The sequence below is a fragment of the Hemibagrus wyckioides genome, linkage group LG15, assembly GCF_019097595.1.
Source record: "Hemibagrus wyckioides isolate EC202008001 linkage group LG15, SWU_Hwy_1.0, whole genome shotgun sequence".
NCBI classification, from domain to species: Eukaryota; Metazoa; Chordata; class Actinopteri; order Siluriformes; family Bagridae; genus Hemibagrus; species Hemibagrus wyckioides.
Window position 1 is genome coordinate 9,753,060 of NC_080724.1, and position 17,069 is coordinate 9,770,128.

At 40.6% G+C, this 17,069-nt stretch overlaps 1 protein-coding gene across 1 annotated transcript; it reads left to right on the forward strand.

The window, feature by feature from the left end:
* marchf9 (membrane-associated ring finger (C3HC4) 9) lies at positions 1-14,233 on the forward strand. The gene is made up of 4 exons (XM_058409228.1): positions 1-1,635; positions 11,020-11,175; positions 11,815-12,007; positions 13,165-14,233. The coding sequence occupies exons 1-4, from the start codon at positions 1,300-1,302 to the stop codon at positions 13,497-13,499; spliced, it is 1,020 nt and encodes a 339-aa protein (XP_058265211.1). The 5' UTR covers positions 1-1,299; the 3' UTR covers positions 13,500-14,233.
* Positions 14,234-17,069: the final 2,836 nt, after the last annotated feature.

Sequence of the window (17,069 nt, forward strand, 5' to 3'; positions counted from 1 at the left end):
CCAAAAAAAAAAAAAAAAAAAAAAACCCGCACCGAATTCAGCGCAATTCCGCTTTAAGCTCTCCGCCGAGGAGTGGACCAGAAACAAGCATGTGTGTAAACGCATAAATGTGGTCTCTTCTCCTGCCAGCACGCCGTGTACCAACGGCTGCTCTGAGTCATTTTGGCAAGACGTCCATTTTCAAGGAGGAGGGAAAAAAAGAAGCAGTAAAGGCTGCCATGATTTTATTCCCAGCGACTTCGGACGTGTAAAGCAGCCATCCCCGCGTGGAGGAGGAAACACCGCGATTCAGCAGATGGTGCGGTTTGATGGGGTTTTTTAATTTTTCCCCCTTTTTAAATTTGCGTCCATCTTTCTTTGAACGACGCACGAGCTCGACGGGCCGCTTTAAGGGCGGGATGGTGATGGACAACAAAACAGAAACGAGCTGCTGGGATTTTTTAAATTTTTGTAGCGAGCTTGGGCCTTGAGTCTCTTGTCGTTGGGTTTTGTTTTTAATTTGGTTTTGTTTTAAACAAACAAACAAACAAACAAACAAAAAAATGCCAGCTCGATGCACACTGAGTCCTGGGCTCGTCGGATGGGAGGTGGCGTCAAAACATGTCCACACACATCGATGAGAAAATGGCCAGGAAACGAGCCGAAGGATTCGTCATGATCAAATAACGGCGATGAACCATCAAAAGGGACGTGTATGACACCGATTATCCTGTTTTCTAGCACTGTTTTGAGTAATGACATGACTGTGGGACCTCGACATGACTTTTTAAAAATCTGTGTTTCATTTGTTTTTCTTTTGCGTCTCCTCTTCTTCATTTTTTGATAGCCAGATATCATCCACCTCCCTATTTTTTAAAAGCTGGACCAATACACTGACGCTTTATTTTTTTGCTCCAGTAAGACAGGACAGAGGCTTGAAGAGACTCTCGGGTCGTTGTTGTAGTTGAGGCGGCGACGCGCCTGCTGTTTTTTTTTTTTTTTTTTTAGACATAAACATTTTAACATTTTAAAGAGCGCGTCGGGGCCGCTCCGGGCCGGAAAATCTCTCATCCGCACTAACATGCCATCAGACAGCAAATAAAAAAGCATTGTAGTCTGTCTCGGGCCGTTTCTGCCTGCTGTGAACCCTATACCTTTATTCCCTGAGTAACAAGTAACGATAACAGGCCTGCAGGTCTCCTAAGATAACATAATAATAATAATAATAATAATAATAATAATAATAATAATAAATGTCAACACAATAATCCGCGCGTTCCTTTTTTAATTCTGGCGCACACCATACGCATGTAGTGAAAGATGTTCAAGAACCGGATCCGCATGTTTTTCAACGAGCTGAAGCTCCTGGTGTTCATGCGGTCCGGTCCTCGGCAGCCCGGCGTGGACGCAGGCACAAGCATGCGGGGCCTGGGCGCTATGGGCGGCTGCGGGTGGCGTGCGTTTTCCCGCTGCACCGGTGACCACGACCACGATGCTGAGGAGTACTACGGTAGCGACGCGGGCGCGAGGCGGAGCGCGGCGGCGGCGGGACTGGACGAGCTGGACGCGCGGATGCACGCGAACGCGGACACCGTGTCCCTGAGCAGCGGAACCCGCACACCCCAGTGCCGCATCTGCTTCCAAGGACTTGAGCAGGTAAATAAAGAAATAAAAAACAAAATCCCTGTACAATATATACTACTATACTGCTGTTTTATTTCTACACTGGGCGTGCACGGTCTGTTATTGTTATTATTTTCATCTTTTACATTTTCTATAAAATATTATTGAGGGGAGGAGTGGGATCATTAAGACTGTTGTTATACAACACACGAGGTCTCGTGCACTTTATTGATTTGTCTGTAATTTTAAACGATTTCCGTCGTTTGGATCAGGTGAATTCCGTGATTCATCAAAGGCACACGGAAACACACACCTAGGTCGACTCTGATTGGTCAGAATGCTCAGCTCACGCATGAAAGCAGTTCAGTGATTGGCTATCAGACTGCGATCTCAATAATACAAAGGTTAATGCTGTTAATGACAGAGATAGCCTATTGTGCAGCTCTGATCCCATCGCCCATATAATCCTCTGTTTTTAGAAAGCCGACAACTTGAGCTGCTTCTTTCTTTCTGTTTCCCCCCTGGTCATGTCGATGTCTCGGTGAGTCACAAGACAAAAGGCAGCACGGTCCGCGCCGCGTGCGAATAAAACGCGCTCCTTTGTTTATATGTAAGGATTTGGGCCTATCAGAGCTCGCCGTCTGTCTGGGTTTCCAAACCCAGAGAAATCCCCAGTGCTGAATTAACACCTGGAGTGATACATTAGTAACCTCTGCTGTCCAGATGTGCACGAGCAGGTGTTAATTTAGCTTTGTAAGTGCAATGAGTGTGAATGCATCATAATACGAGTGTTTTGTTGTTGTTCTTTTTACCGTTGGCGCTTGGTGTTGTGTTTCTTCCTTCTCTCCTGACCTGGCTCTAAACTTTTCATTTTCAGAATGCCGGAGGAAACTGGGTTATCAGATTTATTATTTGTGGGAGATTTACAGTTGGACCCTAACAGAACAGTCACGTGGGAATGCTCACAGTTGATATGTGAAATGTATGCATGTCATGTTTCACTTGTAAAACACGAGAGCTTATTTTATCACGTGATTTAATGCGTTTCCACGTGTGATTTTTTTTTACACATATTTCATTTATCACGTGTGACGTGTGACAATACCTTTTTTTTCTTCGCTGGTGATTTTACACATCACATGAATTTTCACGGGATTTGTACACAACCCTATTTAGCATCACATCTGATTTTACACATACTTCATTTTATTTCCTCATGTGATTTTACAAGATTCATTTTTCCTTGTGATTTTAGAAATACTCGATCACCTGTGATCTCACAAGATCCATTTTTTCTGCGATTTAACAAATACCCAATCACATGTGATATTACAAGATTCATTTTTAATGTGATTTTTTAAATACTTGATCACGGGCGATCTTACAAGATCCATTTTCCTTCGCACGTGATTTCACAAATAATTAACCCGATTTAAATCCAATGTGATCTTACACGAACTCATCTCCATCATATATCTCCACGTGATTATTACACCATTTGTTTATTTCCACGTGCTGTAACGTTTCATTTGTATGTACTTGTGATTTTTCATTTCATTTCCACATGTGATTTGACACCTTCTTTGTTTCAGCATTCAGATTTTACAAGCTTCACAGAAATGGCTTTTTCATTTTTATTTTCTCTTTATCCTGCATTTACTGTAGCTTTCATTCATTCCCAAGCTATCTTCTAGCCCATCTGTGTGTGGGATCTGTGTGTTCCCAATCTGGCAACTCAACTTGTTTTTGTTGATGGCTCATAAAGCTTTTTGTTACACTAACAGATTATTACAGTGTAGAGGCTCTTAGCATGGCATTGGTTGTTTAGCGGTTAGTCCGAAATCCATGTTTTCTGACTTCAAACAGTGGTTTTATTTCTCGTACATTATTTTCAAAAAGCAAATGAAACTTACTTCAAATATTTAGTTTAATGATTTTCTACCATGTCCACTTTATCCAAATCCACAGCACTGTAAAATAGGACTAGTGATTAATTCCTTAAACCCCTGGCTTAGTCTCTTATTCATCTTAAAAAAGGAATAAAGCACAAAGGAGAAAATATTCAGCACCAGCGTGGTTTGCTGTCCCCTGAAGCTGATTTCTTTCCAATAACAGGAAGTCCCGAGCATTTAATTCCTCTTATACCAAAGCAATTTAAATATTGACTTCTTCTTTTCTTTTTTTTTTAAATTTTTGTCCATTTATAGTTGTATTTAATGTTCTGGATCATCCACCAGATGAAATGTTATCACTTATAACAAATCAGTCGTTTTCTGATCAGCTTCTCTTTTTTATTTTCCTTGAAATGACTAAGACCAAAACATGCCAGCTTTAGAAACTTGACTTTTCTGAAGACCATAGAGGAAAACCTGCAGACTCTTACAAAGTGCTGACATTGGAGACTTCTTCCTTAACCGTTCTCTAAAATCTACTAATCTCCTTACAGATAACATAGTGTGTATATTTATTATCAATATATCAATATAATTATTATTATATTTATTATAAGGGGGGGGCAACACGGTGGCTTAGTGGTTAGCACTATTGCCTCACAGAAGGAAGGTCCTGGGTTTGAATCCCGGGTTCGAACAGGCAGGGGCCTTTCAAACTCCTGTCTGTGTGGTTTATGTGTTTGCGTGGGGGTACTCTGGTTTCCTCCTGATTGGTAATTCTAAATTGCCCATAGGAGTGAGTGAGTGTGTGTGGTTGTCTGTCTATATGTGGCCCTGTGATGGACTGGTGACCTGTCCAGGGTGTCCAATGTGTGCTGGGATAGGCTCCAGCATATCCCTGTGACCCTAATTAGGTATAAAGCGGGTATAGAAAATGGATAGATGGATATTTATTATGAGTCTTGTATGGCAGACGATCTAATCTAATCTAATGATCCAAATCACTGTGAATGAACTGTTACTATAGAAACAATAATTTATTAGAATGAGTACATACTAATAAGAATGAAAAAAGAAAAAGAAAAAAAGATTTGAACTACAGCCAGAGAAAAATTAATCAGCACCTTCTGACCAATCAGGATTGAGTATTCATCAGCACTGTGGTGTAAAGCCTGTTATTCCTCACCTGCTACAGTGGTTATAGGAGGAAAAAAATCAATCAATCTGGACCTAATGACTCCTGCACATATTTCAGAAAAGAGAAAAGAGTCATGATATACCATAGTGACAATTTTTTACAGTTTTTTTTTCTGTTCATAGGTATACATTTAGTATTATGTGGTATATTATATAAATATGCTGACTATGGCTTTTGATTTGCAATCATCCCTCCTCCGGATTCTAGAAATATGTCGAATTATTTTGTGGATTTTTATAAAGTCTCTAAAAGTGCGCCATATTGTTATAGGCTTGAGTAATTCATGCGAGCTGCACACAAGACTTTATTCACACCAATCAGTGGAATGTCCTTATTAGGGCTGAGCATAATACGCCTTGATTTCAGGAGGCCCAGCAGATGGATGGCACACTGTTTGTGTTACAGACAGAACGGTGAATAGATGTTTGGTCTGCGGCCAAGATGTGAAGGAACAGATGCGCAGAAGCCAGTAAAGCTCTTCTTAACGTAGGTTAGGTTTGGACGTCGACTAATTTTTTTAAAATAAAAAAACAAAACACAAAGACTGAGATTAAGGCATGTTTCAAGGTTTTGTAGTTGTCCTTTTCAGTGTCCGGGTATTTCCGATTATTAAAATGGAGACAGAACTGGGGGGGGAGGAGAAAGCACAATAAATTACAGATCTCTAACTGCAATCTTGGGTCTTTTTTTTTTTCCTCTCGAAAATCTCATTTCCACCGTCTGATGTCCTTGATAAAGCTTTTGATGCCATGTCCTGCATCCATAATCACTGTCTTTGATCACTAAAGAGTTGTTATTGAATTATCCAGATAAATCCCAACAGGTGAGAAAATCACATCCCTTCCTGTGTGTCCAATTATCTCCGTAAACATCATTAGCCAATGCATGTTGTGGTATGGAATATCAATCTTCATTACTTTAACTGTCAGGGTGTCGAGGCTTATGGAAGATAAGAAGAAGTGAAATAACACCGAGTCATTTTGATGTGGTAAACGGGATGCAGGCTCTCGTGTCAGAGTGGATGACTTTTTGAAGACGTGGAGATCAGAGAACGTTGTGTATGAGGCATTAATACTCTATAACTACTCAATGCCTAGGGACTCCCACATGTAGGAAGTTCAGCAGATCAGAAACGGTTGAAGGCACATGAATACGAATCGTCTCGTGAATCTGCAGTATTTATACCCTGATAGAGAGAGAGACTAATGACCAAGTGGTAACAAAACATGCGTACACAGAACTGAACACAAAGGTCATGAAATTAGAAAGTAATGAAACACTCAGGCTGTGCTGTTATAGGAAAATAATCAGATTTCACTCAGTTTTCACTCGGAAGCTGTTGATATTCCTTTAATAAAATGAATAGCTTTGAGACTGAAATCTGATTGGCTGAACCGTGTTGAGGCAATTGGAAAAGTTGCCCAAACTCAAAGCTCGAAATTTGTTTCAAACCAATAAATATATTTTTTGTCCTTTTTGTACAAGCCACACAGTGATTTGGCTTGTTGTAAGTAAGAACAGCTCATCCTGAAGACCTAAAAAATGTACTTACAAAAAAAAAAATGTGCGTACAAGTATGACTTTTCCTATAGAAAGCATACAATATTAGATCAGGCTCATTAATATAAAGCTGTGATTCGCTGTGCAGCTGGAATTACTGTCGGAGCCGCTGTTGTAGAAACCTAATCATCACATTATGTTCAATCTGAATCCAGACTCTAACAGGAGGCTAACAGGAAGCTCTGATCATAAGCTCTGTAGAAGAGCTGTGGTATAAAACTATAAAGATTAGCAAGAAGTAGTCGAGGCTAGAAATAATTATGGCATGGGAGAAGTTAAGCAGGTTCAGAACTGAGGTAATAATAATAATAATAATAACATCTTTTAACACCTTTGGACCAACTAGCAGGCTGTGGTGAGGATCGTGTAGGCTTTAAGCTGTGATATCTTCCAGTAGTTGCCCACAATGTTCTCAGCACTCGAGTACAACCTCGTCACACAAGAACAGTGAGATGGAACAAGAGAGGATGATTCAGTGCGCTTGTAAACAACTGACTGTCAAAATTCTCTGGGCTAGTTGACTAGACTGGGTATGTATCACTCCTACAGTAACAGGAGACGTTTATACAGAAGACTTTTCAGACTGAAGATGAGATATAAGAAGCAGGAGGGTTTTTTTGTCCTAAGATAATTTCATTATTTTCTTTCTACTAGTGTTCTCGCGTTCCCACTTTACACAAAGGACATGAATAAATCTAGAGCTTGGGCTGGAAAAAAAAAAAAATCTGCAGCTATTGTCAAGGTTTTGTGCATTTCACATTCTCTTCACACCTCAAATTCCCTCATGTGTCGGGGTTCAGCACAGAGCTGCACAGTTAACAGATCAATGCCATTAATGCCCACAAATTGCTTTCTCTCTCTCTCTCTCTCTCTCTCTCTCTCTCTCTCTCTCTGTCTCTCTTACACTCATGAGGAGCAGGATTTTGTTTGCTAGCCTGCCATATGTTCCACACCTATTCACCTTTCCCTCAGTTTGTGGTCATGGTCAATAGATTGCATCAATTTTCTCTCTACTCATTTCCCCGTATGTCATTTTTATATATATTTTTTCTCATGAAGCTTTTGGAGTGAGACATCTTTCAATCCCTCCGAGCCAAAGTACTGCAATAATCGCACCCTACTCCTCAAGATTTTGTAGTTTTTGTCTTTCATATACGTCAGGATCGTGCAGTGATTGGTTAGAAGCGAGCGCTGTACGCGTTGTGATTGCAGTTGGCCGTGCAATCTATAATAACCTTGACGTGACACGGTTAAAGATCAGCCTTCGTTATTATTTCAGCAAAATAATTTCCATTTGCTGGATTGTGTGAATGCCGTGATTCATCAAAACTGGCAGAGAAACACTCATCAGAGATCAGATTGGCCAGGATGGTCAGAGCACACAATCAACACATGGTGCCTGATTACCAAACAGCTCAGATCTAGAAGTATACAAAGGCTATTGTGTCTGAAGTATATTCCATATCATTCCTAGTTTATAATGTATGTAATTAGCGTAGAAGTATTTCAATTTGGACTGAGCGATTTGTTTTTATTAAAAAACAATACATTGTACATTTATCCATTTATTGTTACTTTGAATGCTGTGGAAAGTAAATCAGTTCCTGTTCTCACTCCTGCTTTAGCAGTTATAACCAGACTCCTTCCAAAGACCGCAAAAGAAACATCTCCTTCAGAAAAAACGTCACTATACAGTACATTGATTTATGTTTACTGCGTCCACCACGCGAGTCTTTGGTGTAACCTGTTACTATAGAAACAATAACATATTTGAGTGTGCACATTAATATAGATATATAATATATAATATATACTTTCTGACTAATCAGAACCAAGACTTGTAGGTGTGCTTTAGTCCCCAGTATAAGTGGTATTAATGCACCATCAGGCTACATTTGTAACCCATTCAGCAACTGTTCTTCTCTTTAGAAATGATATGTTCACCTTAACATACATAAGTTCCTTTAACTGAACAATTCCTAATCAAACCTGTGAGTCTCGTCATAAGCCTCAGAGGTTTACCTTAATTCTGCCAATAGGTGAACTTCTGAATATCTGAAAAGGATCCTGGGCAGAAACCTCGAATAACAGCACCAACATGAATTAGATTTCGTACCCGAGACATGCTGTGAATACAAAGGCTTGTTGAGTGCTGAGGGGAAAAGCTAAACTAAAGTAACTAAGCTAAATCTTTTTCAAAACTCACTCTCTCACCAGTGATGCAACTTTTTACCGGATACGTTTCCCGACGAAAGTTTTGATTGCGGTTTAATCACGATTCTTACCACAGACCAAACAAAATGATAGAGAACAGGAATTAAACAAGGGAAATGAAAACCTTGTGGAACTTATTAACTGCTCAGGCTCAGATCCTAATGAGATTCCAGTTGAGTGCTTTATTAAAGGCAGGCACAGTTCGAGGGTGAATCAGTTAATCCTATAGAGGAAATAGTGCGAGTATTAACTGTAAAATAGAAACATGCCGTGAGCCTGACGTGCCTAATTACAGTGATAAAGATTTTGGCCTTTTCCTATGAAATTAGATGTACATTCTTTCAATGAAATGAAGTCATTTTTACCATTTCTCATTTCACTAGAACCCAATGTGCTTACAGACAATTCTCAGCAATTCTGTAACCAATGGACTTACGATCAAATCTAGAACTTTATGGCAATCCACACTATACCAAAACGGTTCAAGAACCAATTCTATAACCAACAGACTTACTACCTATTTTAGAGCCCAAAGGACATACAACCAATTCCTGAAGCCAATGGACTTGCATCCCATTCTAGCTCTGGGTATCAGACTCTGATATACTTGCAAGCTAATTCCAAAATCCAGTAGACTTGTAGACAAAGTCTAGAATCCAATGCTCTTAAAACTAACTCTAGCTAATTCTAGAGCCCCAAGGAGTTCGAACTAATTCTACAACCCAATGAATGGACAAGGAACCAATTCTCTTCATAGAACCCATTTCTAAAGCCTAGCAGACTTCTATAACCCAATGGACCTACAGTCAATTCTACAGTCAAGTGGCCGTCCATCCCATTCTAGAACCAGTGAAGTTACAGGAAATACTAGAATGGAGATTTTCCTGTGCCAGGGGAGTCGTGTCTGAGGGGTTTGAGACCAGTATTGATTGGTTGGCTGGGAGTAGGAGGGAAGCAGGAACAGCTCAACTCTTATTAACCTACATGTTCTTCACATCACTCCACTCACTGCGAACAAAGCAGATCCTGCGGCTACAGACAAGCTTCAAAAGTGGCTACACGCTGACGGCATGCATCGATTTCCTGCTGCAAATGAGCAATTCTATGAGCAAGTTTTTTGCACAAACCCAGTCACCCAGGCACAAATCATGGGGTTTTAAATACAAGAAAGGATGCAACTGTGGTCACTGTGTTCCAGTGTACTGGACTTGATTTGAGTTACACACTCAATATTGCTATTCAGAGGTTGCAGAAGCATTACGCAAGCTCTTTTACTTGCTTGACATCGGTTCGAACATGCCAACCTTAAGCCAACTTCCACCACAGACAATACGTCACACCGAAATTCACGCTTTAAGCTAATAATATGATGTGCTGTATCAAGTGCTGTTTCATAATTGTCTCTATTTCCGTAAATCCAAGTACATTCACGGTGATTAATATGATAATTACTACTTGGACTATTCATGCATTAAAACACAGGCAGTATACTAAACTCTCATTAGATGCTTATTTCAATGCTGCTTTCCTTCTCATTCTTAGATCATCACATTTTTTTTAATCATTCCTTTTAGATTATCTTTGGCTTTTATGTTGCATCATTGTAAATTTGACAGCAAAGAAAGACAAGGTGTTTTTCTTTGCTGTCAGTTGTTTTGTTTTTGCTGTCAAACATATTTTCTATGCCTGATTGTCTTCCAGCTTATCGTCAGGTGTTTGTGTTTAAAGCCAGTTGCCTAGACACTACAAAAAAACTCTGTGATGCTTCTATTCAAGACTAAAAATCTTCAGCCTTAGAGGCAGGTTACATGCAGGTGATTTGCATAATCTGAACGGGAAGATGAAAAAATGTGTAAGGTCTTTCTGAATACGTTTATCTAAATACACCTTTACCCAAATTTTGTACATAAAATTCTCCAATACCCTGGGTGTAGCCCAAGATTTTTCTAGTAGAGCTGTCTTGATATTATCTCTGCAATTCTAATAAAAACCTTAATAAAGTGTGGGTCAATACTGGTTTAGGTTAGTAAAGTACAGCGATGCAACACACTTTCATCAAGATATTTGCTTCATACCGAGTGGCTCTCTTTTGGGCGCTCCATGTGGCATTGAAGTCATTATTTCCTGATATGATGCTCTTGTATTGGGATTGGCTTAATATCCGGTAACAGATGCCACAACAGTGGCTCACGGTTGGGTGCGAAACCACTGGGTGAAGCTCACATACCTGCTGCTGTTTCAGGACATGCGTCTGAATGAAGCAGATGTCCTTATCCGCAGGCTCAGGCAGGAAAACCGAGTCAGAGTTGAGCTGCAAGCCTCGGTGGCATTATACGATCATAATATGTTCAACTGATTTATTATCATTACAGCTGACATTTGGGTGAAAGGATCTTGTTCTAATAAACTTGCCATGTCTGCTACAATTATTTAAGCAAGGCTAGAAGCATAATAAATCTTCATTAAAATTTCGGTTACAGTTGAGTCTAATGAGCGTTTAAGACAATAGGCCCATGATCTAACGGTGTGTCGTTGTGATCATGTGTCCATCAGGGGGAGCTGTTGAGTCCCTGCCGCTGTGACGGCTCAGTGCGCTGCACCCATCAGCCGTGTCTCATCCGCTGGATCAGCGAGAGAGGCTCCTGGAGCTGCGAGCTCTGTTACTTCAAATACCAAGTGCTGGCCATCAGCACCAAAAATCCCCTACAGGTAAGAGAACAGACGGGCCTCTTCCTCCTGCTTCCACTTGGCAAAATCCATAAACATCCTGTCACTCTACCTTCTTTGAAACATGCTTTGGTTCCAAGACCACATGATTTACGATTCACTTTGGCCATAATGGATTCCCGAGTAAAACAGAGCAAGGGGACGTCAGTAAAGGTGTTTTTCTTGCTGGAATCATGCCAGTAGCTCCGAGTACAATTAGGAAAATGAGTCATTATTAAGCGCTACGCCACCCATAACTTTGTATATTGATACTTTAAAGTGCATTTAAAACCTCTTTTTTACATTCCAACCCACACAGATCACCTGCTATTATATTAAATAATAATGGCATTTTACTAACTGCGATATTAAATTAAATCCGGCTACAGTCTGGCCATTAAGCTTCAGCTCAGATGTATTTCTCTTCAGATAAAAACACTAAATGTGCATGCAAGCCTCTTCGAATGAACACGTGCTTTGAATTAAATCCAGAGCTCGATGATTTAGACGTTACAGTCACTGTTTTTGAGCTACTGAGATACAGGAGACACCTGAAAAGCAAGCATTTCTGTTTTGTAAAATTAACCACTCATTAATCAGTGTTGCGGTGGGATGAACTAACTTATGGATTTTGCATTTCAGTGGCAGGCCATCTCTCTGACCGTGATCGAGAAGGTACAGATCGCCGCCATCATCCTCGGCTCGCTCTTCCTCATCGCCAGCATCTCGTGGCTGGTGTGGTCGTCGCTCAGCCCCTCGGCCAAGTGGCAGCGGCAGGACCTGCTCTTCCAGATCTGCTACGGCATGTATGGCTTCATGGACATCGTGTGCATAGGTGAGCAGCGGCGCATCGAAAGCGATATAATTAAACAGACAGCGACCCGCTGACTGACCTTTACTGTGGTCATTATTGTGGGCACTGGCCATTTACATAGCCATTAACATTCGGTGTTTCAGTACAAGGTTCTTTGGGTCAGCTGAAAGAGGCTGTGACTCATGTTGTGAGTCATTTTACAATCATTTACAGGGAGCAAAATAACTCTAGATGTTATGTGAATTCCATATGATACCAAATTATATTACTGACTTACTGAGGAAGGCAGTTTTGAAATACACCTTTAGTAAATTATTCACTTGGAACAGTTTAAAGAACTGAATCCACCTTATAATCGTGTCTGTAGCTAGAAAACAATTAGGGAGCAAACGTTTTATTTGCTAGTGTTTTATTTAGTCACTCTGATTAAAAACTCATACTGGGCAGACGCTTTTAATCGACTTCTGAGGTCGTATACCATCCAAGCATTAATCCATCTGAGGATCTGGCAGTGAAACAAGAGCTGCAGAATAAAATGTCCATCAACTGACTGAGAAGCAGCTTTAGATTAATATCTGAATCTGTGAAATTGTTTCAATTAACAACGAAACTAGCAGGAAGTGGAAGAAGCCCATTTAAGCCCAAATTCTGCACTTAATGTTTGATAAATCAGGAAGGTCCAATACTGCATCTACAGAATCTACAGAATTACCCACAATGCAATGGGTTTAGGTCTCCTATAGACTGAATCTCCTCAAACTATCCATCCATCCATCCTTCCATCCATCCATCTCCTTAAACTTTCCATCCATCCATCCATCCATCCATCCATCCATCTCCTTAAACTTTCCATCCATCCATCCATCCATCCATCCATCTCCTTAAACTTTCCATCCATCCATCCATCCATCCATCCATCCATCTCAGTACTCATGTCAGTATTTCCATTAGTTGGGTTTTATTCCTCTGAAACATTATATATTTTATACAGTTATTTAAACAGCATGAATGAATGAATAAATGAATAAATGAATAAATGAATGAATGAATGAATGAATGAATGAATGAATGAATGAATAAATAAATAAATAAATAAGAACAAATATGAAATAATTAATGAAGGAAATTTCCCACACTGGCCCATATCTGGATCTTTGTTAATCCATGTTTCCCCACAGGCCTCATCATCCATGAGGGTTCATCAGTCTACCGGATCTTTAAGCGCTGGCAAGCTGTCAATCAGCAGTGGAAGGTATTGAACTATGAAAAGGCCAAGGACTTGGGGGAGCCGATTAGCTCGAGCAGTAAGGCGACGGCGCGTGGCTCGCGCTCCAATCCTCACAGCCTGGGCAGTGGCAGCAGGAGGAATCAGCGCATTCGGAGGCTCAGGACTATCCTCAACCACCACTGCGGCTACACCATCCTGCACATCCTGAGTCAGATCAGGCCCACTGAGGCACGCCTCGCCTCCAACTCCAACCGCGAGGTGGTCATGAGGGTCACGACCGTATGAGGCTGGGGGTGCACTCGCTCCGCGCTGCTGAGACACGGTGTGCAGAGACTCGCTCTGAGCAGCGGCTGTGTCGTGACTCATCAGATGACGTCTCGCTCTTGTTTCCCGAGCTGAGCGAAACACGCACTTGTCATTAATGAGAATTTTAACACTGGAATTACATGGTTCATAAAAAAGAAACACTCAAGAAAGGGAACTCTCTTCGTGATCTGGCACACAAGCGCATTTTTATTTCGTCTCCTCTCTGGTGTCGTTTTATACCACTATGGTTTTTACTATGTTTCATTTTCTAAGAGCGTGTGGTTTTATGAACGGACGCTGCTGTACTGAATATAATGGCTTAAAACAAAAAAACAAAAAAAAAAAAGGACAGTGATGTTTACCGATGCTTCGATTGAGCAAGAGAAAAAAAAAAAAAGAAAAAATAACCATAACCAAACCGTGACAAAGGCACAACAACCAGGGAGCAAAGAATTCTTTACAATATACCAATAAATACATTTAACAAGAATATCATGAAGGGTAGGGTGCAATAAGATAAACAAAGGGATTATACAGAGTGTTAAGTACATTCATATTTAAAGGATTGGATTTTTCTCTGCAATAAAGATACCTGTACATTTTGCAGTGAACTTTGCATGAGGGTAAAGTTTTGTGCCTCCTCGTCATGAGGATATGATGAATCTGTTTTCATTTCGAATGGTGCTTGTTTTAATAAACACTGCTATTCATCAGGTGTTTGTGAGATACCTAAGTGTACCGCTCGAACCCGTACCCATTAATTCAGCTAATCTAATTGAAAGGTATTAAGCTTTCAGCAGGGGGCAAAGACTTTCTTTTAACAGATGAATCCTTGGAGGAAAATTCAATAGAGAAATGACCTTTCTAGACTGTACATGTGTACATATATATCTTGATAATTACAAATATTCACTCGCTCTGCTTCCGTTACACACATTAGCTGTGTGTGTTATAGCATGGGCTCATCTCAGCGGGGGAACGGTGGAACTCATTAACCCTAAAGGTGCAGGGGGTTTCAAGGCAATTCAATTTCTGCTGCTGTTTACAAATAGACACAGAAATCGTGATGTAGACTTACAACACTAATGAGCGATCTCGAAGTGGAGAGGAATAACTCGGAGACGAAGGTGTTGTTGGTGCAGGTTTTCATTCCGAACAAGTAGGAGCCACACCCGAGTCTAATGAACGCCAAGATCGACTGATTAAACGCACGCAATCGGCGCTTTAGTGATAAGATCCGACACCCATCTTAATGGGCGTCACTCACCTGAGTTGAGAAGTGGCATGAATCTACAGTCTGGGTTAGAAAAAAATCAGCTCCAGCCTCACTTCTTGCTTCTTCATATCATCTGGTGTATTTTTCTTACCACCATTCCCCCAATGGTGCTGTTCCGCCTTAGTTCCACAAAAGTCAATCTACTTTTTAATTCATTCACTCATTCATCAGGATTGAGGTGAATCTTGAGAAGAGAGGTGAGAGGAAACCATATAGTTTTTTAAATTGACTGAATCCCAGACCTCCTGATGGTGCTCCAAATGCTAGTAGAAAGCTATTCCTGTGGAGCCAACAGCAAAGAGGGACAACATCTGGACTGGGAGGTTGAACAGTCACACATGGCTGTGATGGTCAGGTGTTCAAATATTTGGCTCAGAATCCCTACACACTGCATCTCCTGAATATATTATACTGAGCTCTTTTCTCCTGGATATGAAGGGACGTATACATAAATAGTTTTTTAAATATTAGTTTGAAAATAGAATAAACAAAAGTCTTCCAGTATAAATATAACCCATTTGGACTGACAGGATGTAGAGGTCACAGCCATGTGAGAGCACCCCAGTGACTCTGACCCTGTTCTACTTTCTGATTGCTTTTAGTAAACTGCTCTCATTTCCAGCCATAATGAGCTCTATAATGAGCTCTATAGTCCAATTCAGTGCATCACTAATGCGGTCCGAGTCGACACTACAGCCTTCTTGTGAAATGAGCTAACGGAGTGATGTATTTAAAAGTTAAAGTCGTCTTCTGGGCAGATGTGCAAACACGGAACGGCGAGTCGGGTTTATTGTGAAGACGCTCATGCTGAAATTAAAACTTAGTATAAAGTCCATATTATAGCAAGAGAGCAATCCTCCTTTACTGTTACCTCATTAAGTAAAAAAAAAAAAAAATGGAATCAATGCTGACACAGTATTTATGGATGCAGACCTCTTTCCGGGAATTTCTCTACAGTGTTTGATTTCAAATCTGATCAGAATAGGGAGGATCTGAGTATTAGACCAGATTAGATTAGACTCTGCAGGGCAGCAGAGCTCCATGAACAGGGTTGGGTTATTGACATTCACCGGGAGTTCCCCAAACACCCCAGCTTTGCACACTTTCTCGTTTTCCCCTGCTCGGACACACCTGATCAAACTGCTGAGATAATTAACAGACCTTCACTGAGTCAACACGAGCGAGTTTACACAGTGAAAACACGAGAAGGAGCCCAGGAAGCACTGCAGTCTCTGAACCGCTGTCAGACTCGTCAACAGGACCAATAGCAGAGTATGTGTGATGATTAATTAGACACAATTTCTTCCACTCGGACAAGAGGGATTAAAACCTTTCAACCGCTGGAGCTCTTTTACACTTTTATCTTTGTAGATGACTTAAAGCAGATTTGGACATTGGAGATGCTCTTTTACACACTGCTGCAATTTCAATTCCTATAATTTTACAGAAACCCATTTAGATCTCTAATAAGCAGAGACTACATGAGGAACTGGACTCTTCTGTGTGATGATGGATCATGTGATCATGATAAATAAGCTTATAGAACTGTAGTGGACACATACCGGTGGTTAGATAGTGCTCCAGCTGGATGGATAGGTGAGCAGTCCGTCTCTGGTGGAGGCGATCGTGTGAGCCGGCAGGTTTCCTCCATCAGCATCCACTCGGTCCTGACTCTGTATACTCGGAATGTAGCCTTTTGGTTTAAGGGATCAAGCTTAAATTAAATTAGATGGGACAAAGGATTAGAAGTCAGGCTTAGGTCTGAGACAAATTGTTTAAATAGAAACATTTTGCATGAACTCTCACTTTCTTGCAGATGAATTAATAACTGATTTTTACTCCTCACTAATGTGTAAATTAATCAGTTCAATTAAAAAAAAAATGGAATAAATTAGAACCATTTTTTTGGCCAAAAACCAAAAATAGGCTATAAAGGACTCCCAAGGTTTGTCTATGAAGAAAACATCATCACACATCTGTGCTTGTGATTTAAAGACAAACTGCAATCCTGTCTAGTCTTCTGTCTCCTGGCTGTTTGTTCTTTCTGCGCACACACTGTGGGGTAGTTTATCTTCAAATACCCCTTACAATGATTTGGTTGCATTTGGGGTCAATGACAATCAAAATATTCTACATTTTTAATAAAATAAACCTTCTATACTCAAACATTTCATAAAGAGTATGAGATGCACAGACCAGGCATAACATTATGACCACCTGCCTAATATTGTGTTGGTGCCCCTTTTTTGCCGACCCGTCATGCACTGTGTATT

Excerpts from the sequence above, each read along its gene's own strand:
- marchf9 (XM_058409228.1), top strand. The coding sequence starts at position 1,300 with ATGTTCAAGAACCGGATCCGCATGTTTTTCAACGAGCTGAAGCTCCTG. Across the intron at positions 11,176-11,814 it reads GCACCAAAAATCCCCTACAG|TGGCAGGCCATCTCTCTGAC; the intron begins GTAAGAGAACAG and ends TTTGCATTTCAG. Across the intron at positions 12,008-13,164 it reads CATGGACATCGTGTGCATAG|GCCTCATCATCCATGAGGGT; the intron begins GTGAGCAGCGGC and ends GTTTCCCCACAG.